This window comes from Molothrus aeneus, chromosome 5, assembly GCF_037042795.1.
Source record: "Molothrus aeneus isolate 106 chromosome 5, BPBGC_Maene_1.0, whole genome shotgun sequence".
NCBI classification, from domain to species: Eukaryota; Metazoa; Chordata; class Aves; order Passeriformes; family Icteridae; genus Molothrus; species Molothrus aeneus.
In genome coordinates, this window is record NC_089650.1 from 14,739,884 (window position 1) to 14,767,632 (window position 27,749).

Here is a 27,749-nt window from a genome sequence, read left to right on the forward strand (position 1 = left end):
CAATATTAATTTTAATAATATTATATTTTTTAAATAGTTGAATACAACTCTGTCTCAGAGGAAGGCTACATGACTGGTATTTCCAGGGAGGTCCATTTCTTTTACTTTTCTGCTTGCAAATGTTGCCAGCCTCACAAGTACCCTGGGTCACATACCCCTTAGATTTCAGTGTGTGATGACCTGTAGAGAGAAGGAGGATCATTTCATTGATTTTATGATAATTTCCTGGGTATTGGCTTTGTAGTCTATTTCTTTGTGACGTATAAAAAGAGACAGGAAAAAAGATTTTATTGTTTCTGGCCTTTTCATCATCCTAAAAATATTGAAACTTTCATGTCAGGCCTCCTAGTTTAGTCAAAAGAATTTCTTGGAGGTCTGAGAGGGGCTGATTCCCAGGCAGGGAATGGGCTGAGACAGGCTGGGTAAATGGGCTGAGACCAAAGGATGAGGTTCAACAAGGCCAAGTGCTGGGTCCTGCCCCTGGGTCACAGGAAGCCCCAGCAGCTCCAGGCTGGGAAGAGAGGCTGGGAAGAGCCCAGCAGGGAAGGAAGGGCCTGGGCCTGCTGGCCCACAGTGCATGCCCAGGTGGGCGAGAAGGCCAATGGCTGCTGGGCTGGGCCAGCAATGGTGTGGCCAGCAGGAGCAGGGCAGTGACTGTCCCCCTGCTGTGGGCACTGGGGAGGCCTCACCCCAAGGGCTGTGTCCAGTTCTGGGCCTGGCACTGCAAGATGGACACTGAGGGGCTGGAGCGTGTCCAGAGGGGGGAACGGAGCTGGGCAAGGGGCTGGAGCACAAGTCTGATGAGGAGCGGCTGAGGGAGCTGGGGGTGTTTAACCTGGAGGAAAAGGAGGCTCAGGGGAGCTCTACTGCTCTCCACACCTCCCTGACAGGAGGGTGCAGCCAGCTGGGGGTCAGGCTCTGCTCCCTGGGAACAAGGGACAGGGTGAGGGGACACAGTCTTAGGCTGTGCCAGGGAAGGTTTAGTTTGGACATAAGGTGGATTTATTTCATGGAAAGTGTGATTAGATATCGGAACGGGCTGCCCAGGGAGGCGGCAGAGTCGCCGTCCCCGGAGCTGTAGGAAAGCTGCACGTGGCGCTCAGTGCCGCGGTGCGGCTGACGCGGCGGCGAGCGTTCAAAGGCTGGCCTCGCTCATCTCCGCGGCCTCTTCCCGGCCGACAGCTGCCGTGACCCTGTGCAGGGCACAGCCGGCTGCGGGTTTCCCACCGCGGCCAGCACGCCCTCGCACCGCGCCCCCCGGGCCCGCCTCGCTCCGCTCCCGTCTCCGCGGCAACCGGGCGGGGCCGCACCGCCCTCGGCGCCAGGCGTGGGGCCGGCCGGGCCGCGGCGGGCGGAGCGTCCCGGGAGCGGCGGCGCGGGTAGCCCCGGCCCGTCTCCCTCACGGCTCGCCCGGCGGCCCTGCCGGCTCTCCCGGCGCCATGTGCGAGCCCAGCAAGCAGGACATCGCCGCCATCTTCAAGCGGCTCCGCTCCGTGCCCACCAACAAGGTAAGGGCCGGGCCGGGCCGGCGGGCAGCGCTCCGCCGCGGTGACACGTCGCACAGCCGGCGGGGCGGGGGAGGCGCGGGGCCCGCAGCCGGGCACGTCCGGCCCGGGACAGCAGGGAAAGGCCCGGTGGGTCCTCGGGATGGCCGTCCCAGGAGCGGGGGAGCTCTTCCCTGCCTGCCCCTCGTCCCTCCGGCCAGCATCCCGCATCCCGAAGGGATGAGCCCTTGGGAAGGGAGGTGCGGCGTCCACCGGGTGCCTCTGGTCTGCTGCAAGAGTCAGCTCCGCTGAGCATAAAAGCAAGCTCCCAACCAGCTGCAACGTAGTGTTGAGTGTGTGTTTATTTTATTTTTTTCCCTGTTTTTATTACCCAGTGAAGTGGCACAGCCACCTGTGCAGTGATAAAAGTTTGTTGTTTTTGGATCCCGTTGTGCTTGTCCTGTGCTCAGGTGGGTTTTCCGTGGGATAAAGGTGTTTCTGCAGTGCCCCTTGGGCCGGGAAAGGTGGCTGGCCAGGTGACGCGGCACAAGTGCCTTCAGCTGCTCTGTGCTGCTTGTTTGTGTTGGCTTTGCGATGTACGCTGAGAACATATGTGAAATATACACCCACCAGGAAACTTCGGATTAGCATGATGAAGGAACACGTTAGGTTTGTTTTCTGGGAATAGGAATCCGGATGTCTGTCTCTGGTCTGAAACTGACTTCCACTCTTTGAACACAATTCATTAAGACTGTGCAGGTCTGGTTTCTCAAAGCAGAGCTCAGAGGTGAGCACTCAGTTTCTAACAAAAGTATTCTTAAAACTTGCCTTTGCAATGGAGTAAAAAGTTTATCAAGGAAAGGTCCTAGTCCCAGCAAGGACGGTGAGAGATCTCTTAGAAGCTCCTGAAATTCACTGGCACTCTGCCTGAAAATTGAGTAGTTTAGGGTTATTGTGGTGCTTTTTTTTTTTGTATTGGGATTACTGGAGAACTAGAGAGTACTGTCCCTGCCTGGCAAGCGTGGAGTGCCTGGAGCAGTTCCCCTGTGCTGGACTCCTTGCTACTGTGTAATCAGGTGGATGTGGTACCTGTGGTTGCTCAGGTGTATCTTTCTCCCCGTGTCAGGTGTCACGCAGAAATTCAGTGTTGACATAGCAGTAGTAGCACAATGTGTGCTACCGCTCGCCATGGGCCAGTGGCAAAGAAGTGGCCTAGGCACAGAGAACTCGATAACAATGCCGCGGTGCCCAGTCTGGGTGACCTAAGGCAGAGAGGGAGTGGAAAACAGCAGCTTAGATCTCACAACTCTCCCACTCCTGCCTGTCTCACTGTTCTCCTGAAGTAAAAGTTGTTTCTTCCATCAGTTTCTCCTCTCATGTTTGTTTCCTTTCTGTTTCCTTTCGGTTGCCCTCTTCTTAAGCAGTCTATCTGCCCTTTTTATTTGCAACTCGTTTTTTTGGGGGGAAGAAAGACATGGGAAAGTGCAAATATTGAAAAGTGTTCTGGATTAAAAGCTTAGTAATTTGCTTTAGCTGTGCAGTTTATGGATAGAGTTTAGGAAGAACTGCCTAATCTAGGCAGGCATTTGCATTTACACTGTTCTGGGTGCTCTGCAGTAGTTCTTAGTGCATGTGAGCTTAGGAAAATAATTCTCATTTAAATAAATGTGCAGTTTACTATGTGGATTAGAGTGTGTTGAAAGTGATGTTTTAATAATTGTGTTGTAATTAACATCTGTAATTTGATGTTAGTTCCCTTTATGATGAGGTTTTGAGTTCTTGGTGTCTTTGGGTGTTACATAATGTAGAGCTGGCTGATGACAGCAGACTGTTGATCAGCTGCCTGATGACTTAACAAACATGTTACAGTTACTAACTAGGATGTATTTTGTACCCATAAATATGTTCATAGTCCTTAAGCTACTTGATATTGTTGAGTGTTTGAGTTGTACAGCTCAACCCCTTTGAAGACTTGCACACTCAGGCTGTGCTGAAAGTCTCTTTGATTCTGTCAGACCTTTTAGATCTGTTCCTCTGAAAATGTTTTTTCATTTCTTTCTTTCATCCTGTCTCTGCTTGGAGTCCCAGTGTGTGTGTTGTGCTGGTGGTTTATCGGTAGCTGAGTTTTGTTGTTACAGTGTTATTTGGGTGTGGTTTGTGTTCGTGTTGGGTTTTGCCCCAGCATGGACTCTACTATCTTGTGTCCCTTAAGTCATTTTGAGGTGATGACGCTTCCAAAAGAGGCAGTCCTCTTGCCTTCCCGTGGCCAGCCCTGCAGTTCCCTCCCTTATGGTGGCATTCCTGGCCAGGTGGCTGTGCTGTGAGCTGGCCCTACCTTTGCTCTGAGTCCAGGTGCCCGTGCAGAGCCGCTTCCCAGCGGGATCAGCAGCTGGATTAGTGCTGATGCAAGAGAAGGAGGAAAGCATATCTGGAGACAGTGGCTGGTGACTAAGAGGAGCTGCTTGGGTGTAGATCCCCTTGGCTGAGAGTGGCACTGCCTCCTGAGTTCCAGCTGGGTTAGTGCTCAGGCCGCTGGATCCACAGCCCGGGAATGGCAAGCTGTGGATCTGCCCTGGGGCTGGAGTTCTGGGGGAGGTTCCAAATGTAGAGGCTGAAAGTCTCCGTGTAACCCTGACCTCAGGCATAAGTGCTCTTCCTGAGCCTACTCACCTCTTCTGCTTGTGCCCAAAATAGCATTTCTATCAGCTATTTATTACTGCATTTCCACAGCCAAGGCCAATATTTTATTTATTTCTTTGTTAATGTAGGTGCTTTGCGCAAGGTGGATGATTTGTGATTTATTGACTGCTTGCCATGGGTTATACCCAAACCTCTGTGTTTGCTCTTGTACAAACATCTCAGTCAGGTCTTTGGCTGGTTTTTCTCCAAAGTGGCTCTTACTGAATCTACACTGTGAAGTGTTTCAACACAAAGTAAATAAAAAGCGTGCAAGTGTATTTTGAAAGCACTGGATTATTTAAGCATATCCTTCAAATTTCTTTTTAATCAATATTTTAATATTTGAATTGCACCTAAATCTGTACAGAAAATACAATTTGTTTTTTAAAATGGAAACAATTTCTTAGGGTGGCTCTGAAATTGATTTTAATTTCTTCCCCCTGATTCTTTTTAAAATTTATCTGGTGACAAGAACTTTAAAAATTGAGAAAACTAAACAAAATTAGTCTAAATGTTAGTGGTACATGCATCTATTTCTGTTGCATCACATTGATGGAAATAGCAGTTCCTCCTTTGCTTTCAGAAGAAATTGGATGTTCCTGCTTGCATCTCAGTCCTGAAAGGTGCATTTTTACGCCTGGGAATAATCTCCACAGGTGTCTGGTAGGGACTCCTGTGAGAGTGAAAATACTGAGCTGTGGCAGCCAACTCCGAGATGATGCAATTGACTTTAAGATGTTGAAATTATAAAGTGCTCATAATTGGAAGGAAGGAAAGGGAAAGGAGAAGAATCTTCAGGTATGTTTATAACTGAACTTTTAAAAACATGGGGTTTTTTTTTAACCACCCACTCCAGATTCTCGTTTCCCATTTGTACTCCAGGGAATTTTCACAGGACTTCCAGCTGTAAGTCAGCTTTGCTCTCCTGTATCAGAAGTGAGACCAGGGTTGCTCTCTTGGCTTTGGTTTCAAGCAGAATCTTCTCCTTTTTTATTGACCCATCCTCCTTTGGCCTTGCAAGAAAAAGCCTGAAAGTAGTCGATTTAAAATGAAAATAAATCTCATGTTTTTAAGGAGCTGCTTCACAGAATTTGAGAAAAAAAAATAACAAGTTCTGGCTACTTAGGCTGTGTGTTTTCTGAGAATATGGCATACATGAAGTCTTGCTCATTCTTCTTTTTCCCCCACCCCTTCTGTGCCATTCTTCCACCTGAGCTTGTTTCAGGAGCTCCCTCTAACCCCTCCTGTTGTCCCCCATTCTGTGTTGCTCTCATTTCTGCTGTATGCCAGGGAATGCCCCATTTCCACATGCAGGAGTGGGATATGTAAGTAACATCAGTAAGTGTTAGGTCCCTGTTGAGAGGGAGAGGCAGGACTTGCCCCTGCAGGAGCTGTGATCTCCATGATGTCTGTGTGTGTTACCAGTCATTACCTAACTGCAGCTCACCCTGAAAGTGTGCAGTTGTTGGAAGAGTTAATGCTGGATCTGCTGGTGAATTGTGCTTGTGCCTGATAAATTTAGACTGCCCAAGCTAAATAGACCCACATTAAACTGAGGAGTTTAGCCTCAAACTGCTTTGGGCATGTAGTTGAAATTAATTTGGATGGATGATGGGTGACATGACTTGAGCCCAGACTCAGGGCTTGTTTGACTATGTATGTACAAGAAAATAAAGACAAATCTCTGTCCAGGTTTACAGAGGGAGTTTCTGGCAAGAAGGCTTCTTAATTTTATTTTTATTTTGTTGTTCAGCTTGGCAAGGAGGTGCTGGAAGCTCTGTGGCCTGTTTATGATGTTCCATATGTTCCCACGTGTCTTGGAATAAACTTTATTTTTTATATCTGCATATAGCTAGAACTTCCATTGCTATCTGAGGATGCATTCAGTTTATAGGAGGACATTAAAGGATAAAGTTGCAAATTGGGATGCTGTCAATTTGTGTGTAAAAGCTTGTCTCTGTGGAGTTATTTCTTATTAGGTGCCCCTGGGTGGATGCTTTTATTGTAAAAATACTTCTCTGCAATCTTTGCAGATACCTCTGAAAAAGCATTGATCAGATAAAGCCCTGTCATACAGGACTAGATGTGTACACATGGAATTAACTCACAATAGCTGTTTCTGTTTAAAGTTATTGTATTCCTTGCATTTGATAATTTATTTGTATCAGATAATTTTTTCTGGTTCTTGCTTTCCTTGGTCAAAGAAGCACAAAACTCAGAATAGCTGAAAAAGGACTTGTAAGTTGTGGTCTGCTGACCTGCAAAGTATATGAGACACACACAGACACAGCTCTTGCTGTTTTGGCTGAGTGTTAGAGGTCCATCCTGGTGGAAATTCCTGGGTTTGTCCATGCAGTAATTGTGGACCTGGTTGCTTTTTAACCAGCGTGGCACAGACGGAGGAAAGGCTGATGTGGCAATTGGTGTGTGATGAATCATGCGAGTATCTGCAGAGGCTGTCTGGATAAGCCGTGCTCAGAGGCCTTCTTCACACAGCTGGATTGCCATGGCTTGCCCTGAAGGTCAGGGTTTCAGTATAGGAAAGTAGATAATGAGGGCATTAGTCCTGCTGATAACTTTCTGGGGACTCAAAGGTGCCACATGAGGAGAGGCTGCCTTTGGGGAAATATTTCTTAACCACTTCCAGCAGTGCTGCAAGTGCTGTGTTAAACGTGTGTTTGAACTAGGCTGATGTGGGTTCTCTGACCTGGTTTCTCAACCTGTGTACAGTGGTTATTTTTGGAAATGGGGAGGCTGTAGTTGTGTGAGCAGATTGTGTAACTCCTCTTTAGATGTCTAAAATTAGGATACATAGAGTTGTCATGTCAACAAACGCTGTAAGAATGAGTTAACAAAGTTGGATCACTGTAGGGGTGTTACACTGACCTGTAATACAACTCTAAGGCCTGGTTATGCTCAAGTCCTGTTACTGGTGTTTGTTTGCTTGCTTTCAGGTGTGTTTTGACTGTGGAGCAAAGAACCCCAGCTGGGCAAGCATCACCTATGGAGTGTTTCTCTGTATTGATTGCTCAGGGACCCACCGGTCCCTTGGCGTCCACTTGAGTTTCATTCGGTAAGTATTGCTGAGTTTGGACAGCAAAATTCATCTTTTAAGGGTCTTGTTTGTTCACACACCTGCTCAGAGAGGAAAACCCATTCTTCCTTCTGCTTCTGATTGTGTTGGCTTTGCTGTATCTGATAGCTTTTTGGTAATTGTGTTCAATTTGCCAGCTTTGCTTCCTGAAGCAGCTCATTGTGGTGGCACCTGAGTTCTACCCTTCCAAGCCAAACTACTCTGTGGTTTTGTACATACATACACAACTATTCTGGTAATTGGGTAGTGCTCAGGCAGGCAGCTGGTGCAGTAAATCTGCACCCTGAGCTGGTTCTATTCCAGGTGAGCGTCCCAGCCGCTGACTCAGGGTCTTTTGGGGTCTGATAAATAAATACAGATTACTAAAAAAAAGGTGGAAAGAGAAACACTTGGCAAAAAACCAGAAACAGTGATTTTAAGTGGCTTTGGTGGTGACACTAAAACCATTTCTTTGTGTTTAGGTCAACAGAACTGGATTCCAATTGGTCCTGGTTCCAGCTGAGATGCATGCAGGTCGGAGGAAATGCAAATGCTGTACGTACTCCCAAGTGTTTGCTTTGCACATTGAAGCTTGGTAGGCTTGGAAAATGTTGTCTGTCCTTACTGCCTCTCTTCCTGGGATTATTTTTATTTTTCCAGTCCTTTTTCTTTATTACAGCGTCCCCCCTGCCCCACCTCCCCATCTTTAAAGAAATGCTCTTGATGCTGATTTCATTGTCTGTTCTTGCACATTCTCCATTTTGGTATAGTCTGAAAATGTTTTGTTTTTTTTCTTATAAGTCAGTGATGAACATCACTGGAAAGGCCAGATCAGGTTCCTTGTCAGTACCCATCTAATTTAGACAGCTGCTCAGAGATGGCTTGTAAAGCAAGCTTATGGCCCCTTCCTGTGACCATCATTCCTTCCATGGCTCATGAAAAACCATGCCAAAACCCACAGAACTGCCAAAAGTCACCCTGGAGTAAAGATCTGACTTCACCTGAGTTAGCACTGCAGATGAGACATGCTGCATTGTTGGAGGGGGACTAGCAGTGTCATGGTTTGGGCCAATTCACATTGGCTGTAACTTTCATTTTTTATGTAGTTACACAGCATGTTTGTAAATTGAAGTTCAACAAGACCAGTTGACAGCTGGTCTTGTTCTCAGTCTCCCTTTTTGTTTTTTGTAAGCTTTTTGGCAATCTTTTCCCAGGTTTTTCCACAAATAACTGAGAGTTCTTCCTTAAGCTGGCCCACCCGGTGTGGGAACATGCAACTTCCAAAAGCAATTTCTGCTTTTCTTCTAATTCCCTGAATGCTTATCCCTTATATTTTTTTCATTTGTGCTTGGTCCTTAATGTTGTTTCTTTAAGAAGCTTCACCCAAGTTTGCTTTCCGTTGTGTTTTCCTTGACAGTTTTAACCATCTTAAGTCTTTAGGGTTTTTCTAATTTTTTTTCCTATTTGCATACAAAAAATGCTGAGTTCAGGGTCATTGTTACTTTTCTTCCATTTCTGTATTTTCCAGTCAGATATTTCTCTTTGAATTTGGCATGCAGCAAGTCAGTATCTCAGGCTTACAGATCTGAGCAGTTACATGGTGTCTTCTCCCTCTTTTTCTTCTGCCTGTACTTGCTAAGTTATTCTTTTCCACGTTAGTACTGCTGTTATATAAATGTCCTCATCCAGTTTCTGTTATGTCATTTAGTACAAAAAAATCACAGTTTTGACTAATGAGAAGAGGGGGATTTCGTATTAAGAATAATCATCATATTCTTAATCATGTTAAGAATAGTTTCTTTTTTAGCCAAATGCTTAAAAGCCTTGATTAAATGATATCAATTCTGCTATGTAAAGGGTTTGAAGGAGTTGGAAAGAAGAGATGGCAACATCTGAAAAAGTCTTCTGTTAGTCTTAGAAACCCTATTAGCAGAAGAATAATAATAAACCATAATTGTTTAATTTTGTGGGTTTTGTCTTCCTTCTTGGGTGTCACTGTTTCCTATCATACATTGTACCAAGAGGTGCAGTATACCCTCAGCAACTCCCCAAATACCTTAAATTCTCAATGGTCTGGTTTGCATTACTTCAGCAAATTAATACTTGAAACATGAAAAAACAGATTGGTAAATTGTCTGGACATTTGAAGTAAAATTAACACTTTTCTTTTAATGGCACTAGAAAAACATTCCTTTTGGTTCCAGTTAAATACCAAATTCTAGTTTTACAAACTATTGGCTAGAAGCTGTGCTAGATTAATATCAATCATTTGTGTTCTGTAGTTGCCTGATGATGCTGAATCCTGGATAACAGCAGTCCTGAGCTTCCTGCTGTTTCAGATAGCTAGAAAATCCAAAGTGTCCTTAGTTCCTTGTGCTTTCAGATCAAATCTCTATGGTGATTGGAATTAGGGTTTCTAGGAAGCCCCTCTGAGTACCAAGTTAATAGGGGTATATATTTACATGCAGAAATGCACAGTCTTCATTTATTAATTTTTTATAAATACACAAGCCTATAAACATATCTGGGCACGTAGATATGTGCATAGACACTCTTTCATTTCAATGAAGACCGTTTTTTTACACATTTTGATATTATTGAGCATACACTGATCTCCCCAGCCTGACAGAGATGAATCCAAGCAGTGCCTTTTAGAGCATTAGGAATGTCCTCTGGAGCACAGCTACTGGCAATTAATTGTACCTCTTCCTTCCTCTTAATCACTTAATTCCAGAACAAGGATTTTTTTAATATGTAATGGGAGCTTGCATTTGTATATGCTCTTAAAGCATCACAATGATGGTTTTTTCTGTTTTATTTATATGTAAAGAAGTCACCAGAGTGGAGTTTCCTCTGTACTTTGCAGATTATTTAGACTCTATAATTTAAAAGACCAGATTTAGGCAGAGGAGCAGAGTAGTTTGCTGCATTGTAATATGTTTTTGTGTCAAATGTCATTAGCTTTTAAGCCTGTCCCTCACAGCATTTTCTGTGCTCTGCTTCCCAGTCTGCTTTTTTCCACCAACATGGGTGCACAACCAATGACACCAATGCCAAGTACAACAGTCGTGCTGCTCAGCTCTACAAGGAGAAGATCAAATCTCTTGCAACACAGGCCACGAGAAAGCATGGCACTGATGTGAGTAGTGTGTGTCCTGAGCTCTGGAGATTCCTGAAAAACTTCACCCTCTTTCCCTCTAAAGTCACTTTAAATTTCTAATCAGTAACACAAAAGATTATCAGTCTTCAGATAACGTGGCCGTTTCTCCATGAACCATGTAGTGGTTTTATTTTTGCTCATCCGAAATTGCATGTTTAGAGGAATACAGCATGAAAAACTGTAATGGAATTAACTACAGACTTTGTGTGTGATTTAAGTGGAGTTTGTTTTGATCAGGTAAATAATGTATTTTTTTGTTTTTTCCCTACAAAAATAACATTTGGGAAATTAGCAAGTTGTGCAGAATTTGCTGTTCTCCATGAGAAATACTGAGGCAGTTCATGCAAGCTGTCAAGACATTGTTAGGTTGCTGACAGGAGTTAAGCAAAGTATCCAGAATTGATTTCTGAAGTGTTAGATAAGTTTGACAACAGTTCTCTTTTTCATACTCAGAAAACATGTTTTGATTGTTTAATTCAGGTTGTTGAAGTTTGTGACTGGTTCATTTGAAGTTGATCAGATGAGTGGAAATTAAAAGCAAGAAGGCTTGATTTTTTTCTCTTATCTGTGCATCAAACAGCATGAAATTTAATAGATAATTATAATCTTAATTATTCATACTATGGACAATAGAATTCACATCACAAAGTTCAGAGAATATTTCTTTTGACTTAGTAAACAGCTTAAGATGTAAAATTTGTTCAAGTAAGTGCAATATACTGTGTGCATCTAAGTTTATGGCAAGTTCCCCAAATGACTCTTTGAGGAGCTGTGATTATTTTGCTTCAATTACAGGTTCCATCCAATAGTTTGATATTAAATATTGGAAAAATTCACTAAATATTTAGTAAATATTTTTAGCTATGCACTGCAAACTAAAGTGATTATATGCTATTAAAATTACTGAAGTAAATTATTCAGATAATTGCATTTAGCACCAGCCATTGCCTCCCCTGTCACATGTTAAAAAATTCCTTTTCTGACTTAGTGATAGAGCTGATTGCTGAATGGTGAGGTGAGCTTGTTGTACCTTCACTGTCCTTTCTGACAGAGGTCCTTAATCCTGCATGGAGTAGGAAGAGCTGTGAGAAAAGATTTGCCTGTGAGTAGTTTTGAAGTGCAGGTCACAGGTTGGAGTCCTGTCCCGCAGTCCTGTGGCACTCTGGGGACCCCATCCCTGAGACCTGGCTTTGCTCAAAGCTCTTGGCTCATCCACGAGGAGCACATTAAATATGTATGAATTCAATAAAAGAAGGAATGTCATCTATTGGAAAACTGGATAAATTTGTAAGGAAAAAATATGGACAAGAAAAAAAATCAATACATTTTTAACCTGAAAACAAAACAAGAGTTGTTTTAAGATTAATGCATTGAAAAAAAAATACATTCATACAATTAACCTGTAAAATTCTGGCCCTTATTTTTCAGCTGTGGACAGATGGGTGTGGAGTGCCACCAGCATCACCTCAGAACAAAGAGGAGGAAGATTTTTTTGCATCCCATGTTTCTGCCAAGGTACAAATTACCTGTCTAATTCTTGTTTGCTTTCTAAACACTTTGGTTGACTGTGAGCTCTATGGTGAAGATTAAACCCTGAAAGAAAACTTCATAGAGAAAAGGTAGGTCAGGGAGTTAATATTTACCTGCTTTTCCTTCTGTGAGTCAGAATTCTTCCTGGATGTGAACCACTTCCTAAGATGATCATTTTAAATGACCCAAATAGTAGCTAAATATGGAATGAAAGTCCATTTTATTGTAGACACAACAATTCCACTTGGAGCCAAGATTTCTTGCTTGGAAGTGCTCTGATATAAATGTACTGTGTGGTACCTTGAGTTTGCAATCAGCAAAGTGTAACAGTTCTTACAGTATTTGTTGGGAGCTGGTCACAAACCTGCCTTTTGAGGGGGATGTGTGTGAAGGGAGTGGGAGGATGCACCAGGAATGTTGGGAGGACTGCTCGCAATCAAAAATGTGTAAAAAACAGGAAGTGCAAGAGCTTCTAGTGGGGAGAAGGTGTGTTGATTATATGTAAATAAATCATCCAGCATACAATAAATAATCTAAAGCACAGTTAAAATGCATATTACTGGTTTTGGTGGTGAACATACAGTAAGCAGAATTCCTGAGAGGAGAAATAAAAGTGCTCAGGAGTAGGTTGAAACCATCTTGTTTTTAGTAAAGGTAGGCATTTCTTGTAACTTTAATATCTGCCCTTATGAGTACAGGTTTTAATCCTAAAAGCTGTAATTCAATAAGAATTCAATAATTATAAACCAGTGATGCTTAGGCAGTCTTTAGCTAAGTGCTCATATTTATTTGGTGTATTCTATTTTCTGTGCACTTTTGATTCTGTCTGTTTTTTTCCAAGGCAAAGGATACAGAGTGGATGTTACCAGAACCAGTTTCTCTCCAGCCGAAAACTTCAGAAAACATCCCAGAATCCTGTGAAGGTATGACTGATTCTTTGTTAACAATAACTTGCATTTTTCTGATATTCTCTTAGTTTAGTCTCTTTTTAGCTTGCTTTAATAGTTAAATAACCTAACCATGCTCAATAACACAAGAATTTGGGGTGCCTGCTGCCCTTTTAGTGACTGGCAAAGCTGTGATGGAAATACCACATTATGGTGTCTCTACCAGGCACTACCCTGAGTACAGTGAGATGTGTTTTGGTACTTCATGCATTTTAAAGAGCTTTCTGATATTTTTACCCTTGTTATTCTTTATCTTTTAGGATCAGAACATGGACCAAGTGTTGATGGCCTTAGCACATCCCCACAGCCTGCATTAGGTAATGAGTGCAAGCAGCAGAAGAGAGCAGCAAGTGTAGGGAACCCAAATATCCCTTTGGAAAGAGAATGTCTGCCTAGGAAGAGTTGTGGAAATAGATTTTGCTCCCTTTTCAGAAATCTGAACATAAGAACTTGGACTGGAAAAATCCTGTGTTGATAATGCAATACCTTTAGTGACCAGGCTTTTATACTTAACTCTGAGCAGTTTGTCATACTGTGAGTTAGGAAGAAAAGCTGATGGAGACAGAATAGAGTAAAATACCTCAGTGATTTGTCACTGTGAGGCTTGTCCTGCAGGGCCAGGCTTGTGAGAACAAAGTGTTCATTCTCAGCAGCACAGAGTAAGGGCTGCCTGGGCCTATTTCAGTTCTTTAGGCAGGTATGGTCTTCATCACTGTTTTTATTTGGGTTTGGTTATTTTAGAGCTGGAGACTACAAAAAACTTAACTGGATGCACTTCCTGCTTTTCTCATTTGTATCTTTAACGTGTTCTCCTAAGGCAGGTGCTTTTCTTGGTTGGTTTGACATCACAAGTTCTGTCTAAAGGGAACAATCTCTGTTCTCTGTATGCCCCTTTCCATGCAAATTTCAGCTCAGGGTACTTTTTCTGTGTGCACAGGCATCCAGTAGGATGCTGTAGGAGCTGTTTATAATGCTTGTGATGTTTTAGTGGTGCAGGTATGTTCTATGTGTGTCACTGGTGGGTTTGAACACAGCCAATGCCTTTCTAGACAGGAAAAAACTCATCTTGGAAGTGGTATGAGGTCAGGTGGACCTCAAATCTAATTCAGAAGAGCAAGTCCTGCTTTCCTGTTCTGTTAACTGGCAGGAACCTGCAACAGACAACTGAGCTGTAATTTTATTCCTATTGCATATTTCCAAGAGATGCCAATCAAAGGTAGCTCCCCACATTTTCTTGGAGATATCCACAGCTCTGTTACATAGCTTGGTTTAGTATCTCAGCCCCTCAGTGTAGAAAGACATGAAAATAAATGGCAAAAACTATTTTGAGGTTGATGTTACAGAAATTTTCTTCTGCAGTTCTGGAACTAATAAAAGTTGTATGTTAACTAATGTACATTTAATCCTTGCAGAGAACACCACCTTCATAAAAAAGAAGCCAAATCAAGCTAAGAAGGGGGTAAGTGTATGTAAACAATGAGTATTTTTAACTGTGTTATAGGTCATTTATTTCAAGATAGTTTAAAGATATTTACAGACTTGCTTCTGCATGGGGTCTTCAGCACTTTCTTAGCATCTGGTCTCTGTAAAAAGGCATGAAGAGAGTTTAGTGTCTCTGAATGATGGTCCAAGGCACAGGAAAACTGAGGAAGGCAGCTCAAGTTTTGAAAGTGTGGCTGTTGCAACTGAAGAAACAGCCCTAATAGTCAATCACCCTAATGCCACCCTGAACATGGGCTGTCAGGGTGACAGCTTCTTACAGGGACTCACTCCTTTTAAGTCTGGGCCACTGTAGGACAGAAGATTTTAAAGGTTTATTGGAGCAGATAATTTAGATTAAATCCCATGATTTTGTACTCCCACTAGAAGACCCTAATAGCCAAGAGGAATTTTTTATTCTGAGTGGTTTGTGCAGATCTGTTCCCTTCCAGTGAAAACAACAGAACTGGATTGAACAGTGTAGGTACAGTTTGTGATCTGTGTGTGCATGGCCTGGAGCTTTTACATGAAGGCTTTAAAGCAATAAAAGCTGAGGTTTTTTGTGAGTTTTGTTGCTGCAGTGTTGCAGGTGAGGACTTAAACACAGAGGAGACTAAGAGAAGCAGTTTGAGGGCTGTGCCACCATTTGAGTCAGCACCATTGTATCCATGTCTGCAGTATTAAGTGTGTTAAAAATGCAATAATGGTTCCATTGCAACAAAATTTATTATATTATTCCTCTACAACAAAAGAAACCAAAATTGATCTATGTGTTATATTTGTTTGAGCCTGCCAATATCTGAACAATTAAAACCTGAATACTTCAATTTTTCTGTGAGACTTTGCTGCAAAGCCAACTAAATTTGTAAGAACAATTAGCAGAAGCAGAATTTTAAAGTCCAAAATATGGAAAGAAGTATTTTATGTGCTCCAAATTGTCCTTGCTGTCTTCAAGGACTGCTCCCAGACAGGATGTAGTGTTTGCTGTTGCTTTCACATCTGGCTATTGAGTCAGCTTAGGTGGTTGTCTCAGTTATAATTTTGGGGCTTTTGGTTTTTTCTTTTTCAACAATTCCAGCTTGGTGCCAAAAAAGGTGGTTTGGGAGCCCAAAAAGTGAGCAGCCAAAGCTTTAATGAGATTGAAAAACAAGCACAAGCTGTAGATAAAATGAAGGAACAAGATCTTCACAGTAGTAAGAAGACTGAGAAGGAAGAGCCACTGTAAGTATGAATTAATTACACAATGGCAAACCATGAAGCCTAATTTAATGAGCTAATTGACAGCATTTTAAATACTATTCTAAATTAGCATATGCAAATAAAACTTCAGTTCTTCAAAAAAATTCCCAAACAGACATGGTTAAGATGAGCCAAGCAGTAATTCCCCCAGTGCCTTTTTTTGGCTATTAAATATATGTTTATACACTTGATTACCGTAGAAAATTAATTATTAAGAAAACTCTTGGCTCTTGAATTTTTTTTGTCTCCTGCTAGTTACCTGGTTTATTTTGGTTTGGTGTAGTGAGCTCAGTGCTATTGAAAGCAGTCTTTCTAAGAGCATAGGGAATATTCAGCTTGTACTTACTGGCTAAGAGCAGAGGAAGTTTAGGTATGTCTCAAATTGCCTGATGAAGTTGTCAGCTGATTTCTACTGGAACTGCCTTCACTTTTCACCAAAACCCTTTGAATAATTCTGTCTGAGGTCTTGAATCTCTTGGTGCACCTTAGTTATTAAATACTCAGCCCTAAAGCTCACAGCGTACTGTTCCTGATTCTTCTATGTGCTTTTGGTTTTTAATATTCCATTGGTTGTCATCAAAATGACACTACTAAATGGTTGGTCAGTGGACACTTTTACTGTTACAGAGTTTAACATCCTGTCAGGTGCTAGAGAACCCATCCTATAACCTTTTAAGAAGTATTCTGAATTGTTACATAATTACAGGATCACTTTTTGCTCATGATACCAAGGTCTTTGGTCTATACTCTCCTCCCCATTCCTTTTGCTCACTTTTCTGTTGCCCGTGCAGAAATGAATGTTTTGGTTGCATTAAAAATGCCAATCACAAGGGGATCATTTGAAGTGTTTTAACCACAACATCATGGTTCTTGGTGTTTGCCAAAAACTACCAGTGGAGAGACTCTGAAGTAACAACTAAATAATAAAAACAGGATTGTTCATGTATTATTGTTCTTTATCAATATTGTCTTTGACTGTATAATTTAGTTTGGAAGAAAGTCCCAAGCAGTGTCTTGAGTTTTGTGTCAGAAATGCATAAATCTAAAGATCCAAGCCAACTTTTATTTAAAGTTCTGCAACCTTTCTGCTGCAGCTGAAACCCTCTAAAAATGCTTGTAAACATGAGGGATGCACATACACTGAGTTTATGGATCCAGTCCCAGTGGAGGCAAGAGATCTGTATTTCCCTGAGATTATCAATTAGGTGGCAGCAGATACCAAAATGAAAGGAAGGGTGAACTCTGCTAAAATTGCATTTGCTTCCAACTATTTTGTGTGGTGTTTTTAATTTTAAAAGCTTGAGTAATAAGCTTTACTAAATTAATTCACTATGACTTTGTTAGGTGGCAAGGAATGGAAGTGATTCTTTTGTAGTTTAGTAATTGGAAGGAGGAAGAGTTCTGAGACTTAAATGTGATTTTAAATTCTAACACAATTTCCTTATCTTCTGCTGTGCACTGACAAGAATAGATAGCTGAAATTACATCTAAAAACTTGGATCAGTATTCCCATTTGTTTTAATCAACAGCAAATAAGATTTTGATGTTCATAAAATAGATTTCCTGAGAAGGGCTGCTAATCTTCCTGCATAAAGTGCTGGGTAGATGTTATCAGTTATTCCTTTCTGCTTTGCAGCACATCTACCAGCAGCATCCAAAATCTCATTTTTCTTTCTTCTGAAAGTTCATTTGTACTTCATCCCAGTTGAGACTTATGAATTAAAATATTGCTCATTAAAATCAATAAAAATTGTATCCCTTTTGACCTGACAAATGAAATTTAAGCAGTATTTCTGCAATTCTGTAATCAAGATGAAAAACCTCAGTCTCTGCTGCAGTGGTGTGACTGGAAGATATTAAGGTGGTTTAGAGGTAAGGGATGGAGACTTAGCTGGGCCCAGACGTGCCTTAAGGGAAGACATTAGAAAACAGAGTGCTGAAATAAATATTGTTAATGTTCTACTAATATTCCTGGGCTGATTCAGTGTAGCATTGAACATTTCTCTGATAACTGTGGTTTTTTCCAGTGTATCATCTTTAAGGTTAGCCTACAGAGATCTTGATATTAAAGCCAAAGAAGAAACCTTAAACCTCTCTGGTAAGAAGAAAACAGAACTGGAGAGGCTTGGCATGGGATTGGGCAGCAATAGGAGGTACGTGAAGTTCTGGAAACTGTATTTGAAATACTCTGTGGTTTCATGCACTTATCCCTCATTTTACTCAGGAAATTAAGAAATGGACTATAGCATGTTATGGAAACTTGAGCAATATCAGCAAAAAAAATCTTCTCTTTGTCAAGGGGAAGCTTCTGATAGATTTAAGTTCTAACCTGCCAGACAGAGGTCAACCTAGATTGTGTTTTCCAGCTGTCAGAATGGGCTTTGTGTTCAGAAGTCCTCTTCCTGCTTGAGAGAATGACAGTTTTCCAAGGGTTTCCTTTATTTTAATTCCTCTTTCTTTAAATGTCTGTATAGCCTGGGCTTTCTCAGCAAGCTTCAGAAACTAGATTTGGGCTTTGATTTCTTTTTTTTCTTTTAGGGTATGAGATTTGTCATCTTTGACATGCTTGTTTTCTTCCTGTCCCCAGTGGCATTTCTCACTCAGTCGCCTCAGAGATGCAAACAATCGAGCAGGAAACACCTACAATTGCAAAGCCAAAGAAGAAGTACATGGATGATGTGGAAGACTCTTACTTCTCTTCTAGCTCAAGGTATTCTGTAAGCTTTTGATTCTGGATGGGCCCAGAAGATTATGCAAGTTCCATAAAAATGTGCACAGTGTTTTTGAAAGCTGAGATGGAGGCAGTTTGAAGCTGTGGACACACGCAGCATGTTTTCAGGGGACATTGAATCAGAAGAATGGTGGGAAAGTTGGCTTTACCTCAGTGACAGATTTGTGAAGGAGGGGAGGAAGCTTTGTTGGAAAAGTGGTCTGAACTATTTGTTTGTAGATTATATCTTGTTCAGAGTCTAGTCTCTGCTTGCACAGACAGTTGCCATATAAACTTTGTATTCCAAATCCAGTGAATTTTTTGTCAAAATGACTTGTGTTCATTCCTTTTTTCTTTCTTGTGCTGTTGTCTTCAAATTAAATAAGCATTGAAGTCTGATATTAGATGTACTACAGTTGCATCATTCTCTGCATGCCAAATGCACAAACTTCAGTCTTCTTGAGGTATTGTGCTGGGTGTGTTGTGTGAATGTCTGCAGTCCTATTTCAGAGACTTTTATGTATCTGAACATAAAATGTGAGCAAAAAATAATTGCAACATTTTTTATCAGAGGATGAATTCAATGCACACTATAAAATATTGCTCTTGGGAGAAGAAAAATAATTAAATCTTACAGGCACTAATTGCAATGAACCAGCTGTTCATGGACTGAGAGAGGTAAACAGGTGTTGCTTTCATAAACTGCCTTTATTGGATCCATGCCACAGCAACATGAGAAATTGTACCTAATTGCTTGTAGACAGGCAACAAAAGCACAAAGGCTTTTGTGTCACTATTTTGTAGTGCAATCACTGCAACAAAAGTACAAATGTGGGTCCAAGGAAAGTGGCAGCAGTCTTGTAAAATAAAGCATAGCATTTCAGTGCTTGCCTGAAAAGAACTGTTACTGCTCTGAAATTATTCATCAGCTACCAGCAGGCAAAGGATGAATTATGGAGGAGCTTTTAATGTGTTGTGGTTCAGTGATTAGAGGATAGATTGTAACCTGGCTGTTCCCTGCTCTTGTTGTTCTGGTTCGAGCTGGGAGGATCTAATTGGAGTTGGTACACAAGTTCATTCTCTTTAAAAAAAGAACAGTCAGATTTGGACTTCTTAAACATATTATTATCCTTTATTTCAAGCTGTGACTTTGAAATAGAGGCCAAGTAGCTTTAGCATCATCTTAGTATATGCCCAAAAGCAAAATAATCATACTGGATATTAGAGTGTTGATAAGTGAATTAAGCAAGCTAAAGGTCTCAAGTTCAAGATTTAGACATAAAACTGAAGCCTCTGAAAATCCTGAATTTTGATGTTTTCTTTTGCTACAGTTAATAAAATCTTTACTAACATCACAATGTAATTTTTTAAAATTTTGTGTTAAATGCAGTTTTTCTTTCTCTCCCCCACCCAAAATATTGAAGAAAAGCTGCAAAAAACCTAAGAGGAAAGGTTAGAGAAAATAAACACTTTTGCCCAAAGCTCATGCAGCCCCTGCCCAATGCCATTGGTGGCCATTGTGAGACTGGAAAGCTTCAAATCCATAAGAACACTTTGATTGTTTGTTATTATGGAATTTATAAAATTGCTGTGGTTTCTTTTTGTCCGTCAGGAGAGAGGCTCCTGCTTTTTGTAGAAGTTCATTCCAAATCTGCCCCTCATATTTCCCATGCTCAGTGCTGAGACTTTGCTGCTGCAGGTGTCACATTTCTCATAAACTGCAAAAACAAGTGGCCTGACCATTCATAGTGCAACCATGGAGAATTTTTTTTTTAAGAGTATTTTTCACAAGATGCAGGTGCAAACTTTAATATCCTATCTTGTTCTACTGAATGGTTCCATTCTCCTGTCCCCCTGTGGTTTTGATCATCTTTCTCCCTATCCTGGTCATAGCGAAAATTCAGGTAAATTTATTTTTTAAAGCACAAAATCTTAATCTTTGGCATTTTTATAGGTTTTGGTGGTTTCTTTTTTTTTTTTCCAAAATACTTTCCACATATGCTGAGGTATGTGTTGGTAATCAAAAGGGGAAAAGATCAAATCATGTACCAGAATTTACATACATGCTTCATTTTTTTCCTTTCCTTTATTTTGTGTTTTCCCCACAGTTTTGATGTGCAAGAGAAGATTGCCTTATTAAATTCAGACTCCCTTTCAAGAAATATGTTTTTGGCATTTAATTTTAATCAAATGTGTGGCAAAACTCACAAGTTCTTAATATTTGGACTAAAAAAAAAACAGAACCAGAAATAAAGGCTTTCCTGTTTGTTCTGAGCCATTGGATTCAACTGTACAAAGCTTCTAAAGCAGTATTGTGAAATCCAAATTAGTCACTGACACCTGTAATTTTGGTGAAAACATACTTGCTAGTGAACACTTACAGCAGTCATTATCTAACAACAAATATATATATTCCCACTTTTCAAAAAATAATAAAGTTCTGACTTTTCAATAGGTTTTTCTTTCTTTCATTCTAGGTACTCTGATTCTTCAGATCTGAGGAGCAGCACTTTCTCTAAATGGGACGACAATTCAGATGCTTTTTGGAAGAAAGAAAATAATAGTAAAGACATTGATATATTGTTAACTTCAAAAAGCACAGGATTTTCAGACAGGTACACCAAGAAAACCAAACTGATTTTTGTCCAGAAAGCCCACGTTTTCATGTGATTTGAGTCCTGGTGTTAGTACTGGGATTTTCTTCAGTGTGTAGAAGGAGAATTTGGCCAGAACTTCCATCAGCAGTCAAGGGATCTCCTGACTGAGTTTCTTTTGTAAGCTGAATTTCTTCCTTACATTTTAAGCACTGTCTGTTGTGCTCAGAGTTGTTCAGTGCATGTAGTGGAGGTAATTCCCAAACACTTTCAGGAAAAGAGGAAGTAGACAAAGGATGTGAGGAGAAACTCAAATATTTGCACTGTTCTGAGCACATACCTGCTTTGTTTATTGTGTGATGAATCAAAGGAAACCTTGTTAACCAAATGAATGAAAATTTGGAGTGCTCAGTTCTGAGGCTGAAGGTACTAGCGACATAAACAACAGGTCTGATTGTGATGATAAAAAAATAAATTTTCTCTATGACAACTGTATTTCTATCTTTGTAACCAAGTAGAAGATGTAAGAATTTCGTGGGGGGGGGGAGGATATGTGCTTGTTTGGTGTTTTCTGCCTCTCTTCTTTTTACTTTATATCATATTTTTCATTTACTTGTACAATTTGAGCACTTGAGTGCTTCTTGTTTGATTCCTTTCATTCTCATGTGGGTGAGGTTTCTGTCCCTGATGCAGTTTGTTTCCTTGCAGGCCCGCATCCCGGCGTAAGCCTGAACATGAACCTTCTGCAAACACAGATGAGGCACAGAAAAAATTTGGCAATGTCAAAGCCATTTCATCAGACATGTACTTTGGAAGGCAAGATCAGGCTGATGTAAGTAGGAAACAGTGATAAGTATTTTTAAATGTAAAAATATTCTTTGACTGTAAAAATTGTATTCTTGTGAGTTAGAGAGAAGGCAATAAATAGTTAAAATTGGTAGAATTTGTGAGCTTATAGAATTATGTCCCCTTGATTATTTGTTTGATAGAAATGTACAAACTTCAGATCATTTATAGTTTAATTTTAAGGAATTGGAGTTGCATGTAGGACTGTACCTCCATCATTCTTCTTTCATGATAGAAGTGGTAGACTATGATTTAGCACTCCTGATTTTTGATAGAATCAGGCTTAATTTGTTCTGGATACCCAAACTGATGCCAACAAACCACTGCTGAAACACCTTCCTGCTGTGGATTTGTTACATGAAAACATCACTTATATTGTAAAGCTAACCAGGTAAAAAAATTGTACAGTGAACTGCATGGAGTTGAATCAGCCTGGAAAAAGAGATTAGTATTGTGCTGCATTTTGGAGGCAAGATAGAGATTTTGAATGAAAAACTAACAGTGTAAGTACTAATTAAAAATACAATTACTGTTTGCAGGGAACTTGGAAAAATTTGAGTTAAAAGTGTAATGTGGTTGGAAGGGTCAGCAGGATGTTAACTGCAGTGCTTTCCCCTTGGTTTCACATATTTTAGTTGTTGTTTTTAATGGCTTCATAGTTTTCCAGCAGCTGTAGGGTAACTAACAGCTGGTGGGACCTTTGGGGTGCAATGATAAATGTCACTCTTGGGTAACTCAGAAATGAGATGGTGGCAAACTCAGTGTAAGTGATGTGAAAACTGAAATGGGCACAACTTCAGTTCTAAATGTCTGTAGTCTCTCAGATTGTCTGACGTGACCTCAGAAGGTGACATCAAGGTGATAAAATCCTTTTTATTCTCAATTCTTTTCCAGTATGAAGCAAGGGCTCGGCTGGAAAGGCTTTCTGGAAGCACATCCATAAGTTCAGCTGACTTGTTTGAAGACCAGAGGAAACAATCAGCAGGTACAAATCAAACAGTGAGAAACTGGAGCATGTGGGGAATGCAGGCCCTGACTCTGCTCCTAATCACAGTCATCTCTGTGTTCTGCAAGCAGAATGCTAATAGCTCCCACAGGCATGGCAGGTGTTGTCCTTGTTTGAAAATTAACCCCTTAAATTTCAAGTTCTCTATTTTTGATTCTGTAAGTTCAGTATTTTATACTGGGGACTGTGTTGCAAATAACTGACTGTTTTGTAGATAACATCTATCAAAGGAAAACTGTAATATTTTCCACTGAGCTAGCACCTAAATGGAATCTCAGGTAGTTTTTTTTGATCAGTTACCATAAGTAACTCATTAGCTGTCATAAAACTGGATCTAGGAAAATCATTAAATAAATGTTAGTGGACTTGAAATTCCCATGTAATCTGTTGCATGGCATATCCATTCAGGGGGATATTTCCTTCTACCTCTGGCCTTGCAAAATTATTAAGGAAGATCTTAATTTGTTTGTTTCAAAGATTTGTTGGAGCACCTCACATGGGAGAGTGTAGTTCATCAAATCAGAAGGGGAGAAAGATTAGACTGAATGAAAAGAAGCCCCTTAAGATATTGAAAATGTCTCATGTTTTCTTTCCAACACTTCTTGGATTGTGCAATAATGTGCAATGGAAAAGGTGGCACAAAATGCTGGAACATTTTATAGGCTTAATCAGTTGAGTTTCATTCCTTAACTTTTGAAGAAATTGGAAAAAGAAGAGTTACTGAAGAACTTGAAATCTGTGAATAATTTTTCAAACAGCCTGGAAAAACAAATAGTGTGCAGCATCTGATTTTACTTTGGAAAAGTAAGAGGGAAAGACCCAAAAACATGTGACTGTTTAGTTTTGAGCCCCTGAAAGCAAATTTGAATAAACAGACTAGCAGAGAGCACACACACATGGAGGAAACAGACTTTTATATTACCTATATAGTTAATATAATTCTATAATATATTATGTAAATATGCTATATAATATAATATATTTATTTTAGGTATTATATAACTATATGGTTATTTATAACTCCTGATACTGGTTGCTTAAGTAAAACTGGGATTTAGGAATTTGAAATGTGAAAAAAAAAATAATTAAGGAGGGAAGAAGATACCAAGCAGAACTCACATTAAGTTGCTTTAGCCACTTGAAAGAGCATTTGCCACATGGTGTCACAAATTCACACCATTTCAAATACTGAAACTTCCTTTCCTGCATGTCTCTGCTACACCCCTCACCCCAAAAACTGAGGGGTGGTCCTTCTTGGAGAAATGCTACTGCACTGACAGTTTGTCTGGTGTGGAATGCCCAGGCTATCATTAGTTTCATAAAATAAACATAATCAGGACACTGTCAATAAAAACACCATTGTAGTTCTGGAGACCTTGCCAGGATAAAACATCCTTTGCTCTAAGGTTGTTTTTATGAGCACTGATGAGGTGTCAGTGAGGGCTCCTTGCTTTTGTACAGAATGCTGTAAGGAAGTTTTTAACCAAGGAGGGGGCTGCAAGAAAAAGCCTTTTTGCATTATTTCAGAGCTGGTGCTTAAGAAAATCAAGGGGCTGACTTGGAGGTGCTGATTTGGAAGGAAACCACAAGAAAAGGAGATGCTTTCCTGCCTTGTTTACATGAACTTAACTGAGCCAGCAAATGATGAAGGAATTCTTGTGGCTGAGAAGTGGTTAGAGCTTCTCAGGTTATTTATATTGGCAGATTTTATTTCTGTGACTGATTTTAGTAACAACAATGCCTTAAGCATTTGATGAGTGAACAGATCGTAAGTGCAGGTTACAGCTCAGAAATAGGGCTGTCTGAGGGAACTCTTCAAGGGAATCTGTAAAGAGCATCTATAATATCTATAAACCCATGCTGGGTTGAAGGATTGGAGTGCAAAGTTCTCTTAATGTGACAAGATATCTGTGCTACAAACCATCCTCTTATCTTAGGTAAAACAAATTATCTCCAGGATTGTCTGTCTCAGCCTGCTGAGGAGGCAGGTGCCTTTAACTTCCCAGGACAGAGGAGCTCTTCCTTCTCCCTCTTCCTCCTCCACCCCTGTCTGGAAGATTCAAAGGAGTCTCCATTTGGAAAATGGTCTGGTTTGGGATAGTTACTCCCTGGAGCCCCATTTATTCCCAAGATCCTTGAGGGGTCACCTCATTGTGGCCTTGCAGTGCCTGAAGGGAGCCCACAGGAAAGATTGAGAGAGACTCTTGACAAGGGCCTGGAGTGACAGGACAAGGGGCAATGGTTTCACACTGACAGAGAGCAGGTTTAGGTTGGATATTGGGAAAGAATCGTTCCCTGTGAGGGTGCTGAGGCCCTGGCACAGGTTTTCCAGAGAAGCTGTGGCTGCCCCTGGATCCCTGGCAGTGTCCAAGGCCAGGCTGGATGGGGCTCTGAGCCAGCTGGGATAGTGGAAGGTGTCCCTGCCCATGGCAGGGGGTTGGAATGAGATGATCTTTGAGGTTCTTTCCATCCCAGGCCTTTCTGGGGCTGACTCTGTGATCACAGTTCTGTGATTCTGGTTTACTTGGATTTGTGCCTTTGACAGTATCCCATACTTGACATTAAGGCATGCCAGTAATTATTTTCACCAATGAGTGGGTGACAGTAGCTGTTAGCATGTTAATACTTAGCATGCAGTTAGTTTAGACTGCACTTAGAGAGTAGCTAATTATCTTTGATTTCATTTACCTTTAGACCTGCATTTTCCATAATAACAGCTGAGTTAATTCTGTCCAAATTTTAAGGAAGGCTGGATTGCCAGCATTGTTCTGGAGTTATAAAATTTATTTACATTTACTGTAATTTCTGTGAATTTTTCCAAGCCTCAAATGTAGTAAGGCAAAATGTTTGTGTTTATACAGCATGGACATCACCCCTCTGCATGCACACAAATAGGGTTCATCACTTCAGCCACCTCTGAAGTGCACTCATCTGTAAATTGCAAGGGGATAAGAGCTGTTGAGGATACAGAACAACATTGCCACAGACTGGAAGTACACAATAAGTCATCTACTATCCAAACATCAATTGCTTTGCTGGGAATGCAGAGTGTAGACGATGACACTCTTGAGTGGAATAATGAAAACCTGAAAATAATCCAAAGGAAATGCATTTAAGACACTGAGATCTCTGTCTAGTGCTCCTGGTCATACATTGTACTTCAGGGAGGAAAAAAGGTTAATTTTAATATTTTAAAATTCTGTTTCCTCCATGTGTGTGTGTTCTCCCTTTAGGAAGCTACAATATTACCAATGTCTTGTCTTCAGCTCCTGATATAACTCAGTTTAAACAAGGAGTGAAATCCGTGGCTGGAAAACTTTCTGTCCTTGCTAATGGAGTCATGACATCTATACAGGTGAGTAAAAATATCACAATCTATTAACCATCAGTTGAAGCCTTTTTTATAGGGATTTAGTACCATGGATCCTGCCACTGAATTATCTTTAGGGAGAACAGAATGCTTTTGGTTTTGAGCTCTGTAGACCTCTCAAAGTAGACAATAAATCTTTATCATTTAGAAAACAAATCTGTATCTGCTAGCTCACCTTCATTAGGATATCTTTTTTCTTACAATTAAAAAATCCTGTCATCAAAGTTATTTGTTGTCACTCTATTTTCAACTCATCACAGAGGATGGAGTAGTTTGGGTGGAAGGGATCTGCAGTGATCATCCAGCCCAACTCTTGTGTTGGCTCTTTAGTTGACCTTTGATCCATGTTTTTGCATGAAATAAGCCATCCTGACCTCAGTGTCCAGCATGTTTTGTGCTCCACTCACTTGGCAATTCCTCTATGGGGTCATTGGGAGCTCTCAGATGTTTGAAAATCAGGCTGATTATTCTGGAATTCCACCCTAAACTCCAGTTCTTGGAAGCACTGGTCAATTTTCTGAAAGTCTTGAAGAATTCAGCAGCTATTTATTGCACAAATTGAAATAAAACTGATTTCTTTGCATGGAAAACCCACTCATACCTGGTTTTTATTTGTTTTTGCTTTTCTAGGACCGATATGGTTCCTAACTGAAGCTAAAGAAGGATTCCTCTTCAGGCACACAAGTAATCACTCTGCTGATTCAAATGAAGGTTGCCTTAAGACTGATGATGTTTTTACCTATTTCTTAGTGCAGATTTCTGACTCAGCCTCTTCTTAGTGCTGTTTCATCATTACAGAGCAGAAATCTTGCAGCAACTTGTTACATTGCATATACTTTTTCTTTTTTCTTCCTTTCCAGTCTTTATTTCTTAACAGCCTTATTGTTAGATAAGCTGGGAGCTTTATTTTATTACTGGCTCTGTCTGTGAGGCAGGAAGGAGAAAGGAGGTGGTGGTGTTCAGTAGACTGTAGCAAAATATACATTTAATTTAAACCTGTGTTGCCAGGAAGTAAAAGCTCTTAAAGTCATAAATTGATGTGCATTAAAATGGTGGGGAATTAGTGGTTTAATACAGTATTCCAGCTAGAAGGTTCTGTGCTTAGATGTGAAATGTGGAGAAGTCAAAGTGTGGTAATGCTGAATAGTGGATTTCACCTTGTTGTGGGAACAGTCTATTTATTCCTAGTTTTGAAAGTGACAAATAAAATTGCAATATAGAATCCTTAAGTGCTTTTAAAAATTCTGTATTGTGTAAAAATTGAAAAAAAAAAACTTGAAATATACTAAGGGCCTAATAGAGTAGTTAATTAAATACTTGTTAAAAATGTTTAGCACAATCTTAGATTTTTGATAAATTATCAATTGCTGAATAAGGAAATAGGGGGCTGTGTTTTAGACAGTCTAGAATTTATTGCTGATGACATCCTGCATAAAAATGATTATGACCCTAAAGAAGAAACTTTTCAACAAAGAATAAATTCAAGTTAATTCTGTTCTGTAATTTTCTTAATTCAAATTTGTAAACTACTGATATCTAATAAAAACAATTGATATAAACTCAGTTTTGAATTCAGTTTCTATGTGTGACCATCAGTATCCAGCTTTCTAAACATTGTCATCTGTATTTTGT

At 40.5% G+C, this 27,749-nt stretch overlaps 1 protein-coding gene across 1 annotated transcript; it reads left to right on the top strand.

The window, feature by feature from the left end:
* Nucleotides 1–1,362: 1,362 nt before the first annotated feature.
* Nucleotides 1,363–27,680, top strand: ARFGAP3 (ADP ribosylation factor GTPase activating protein 3). The gene is made up of 16 exons (XM_066549956.1): nucleotides 1,363–1,508; nucleotides 7,118–7,236; nucleotides 7,719–7,791; nucleotides 10,244–10,375; nucleotides 11,825–11,911; nucleotides 12,768–12,849; nucleotides 13,134–13,190; nucleotides 14,286–14,332; nucleotides 15,431–15,573; nucleotides 17,619–17,744; nucleotides 18,179–18,301; nucleotides 20,779–20,916; nucleotides 21,604–21,727; nucleotides 22,636–22,726; nucleotides 25,981–26,102; nucleotides 26,748–27,680. The coding sequence occupies exons 1-16, from the start codon at nucleotides 1,440–1,442 to the stop codon at nucleotides 26,763–26,765; spliced, it is 1,551 nt and encodes a 516-aa protein (XP_066406053.1). The 5' UTR covers nucleotides 1,363–1,439; the 3' UTR covers nucleotides 26,766–27,680.
* Nucleotides 27,681–27,749: the final 69 nt, after the last annotated feature.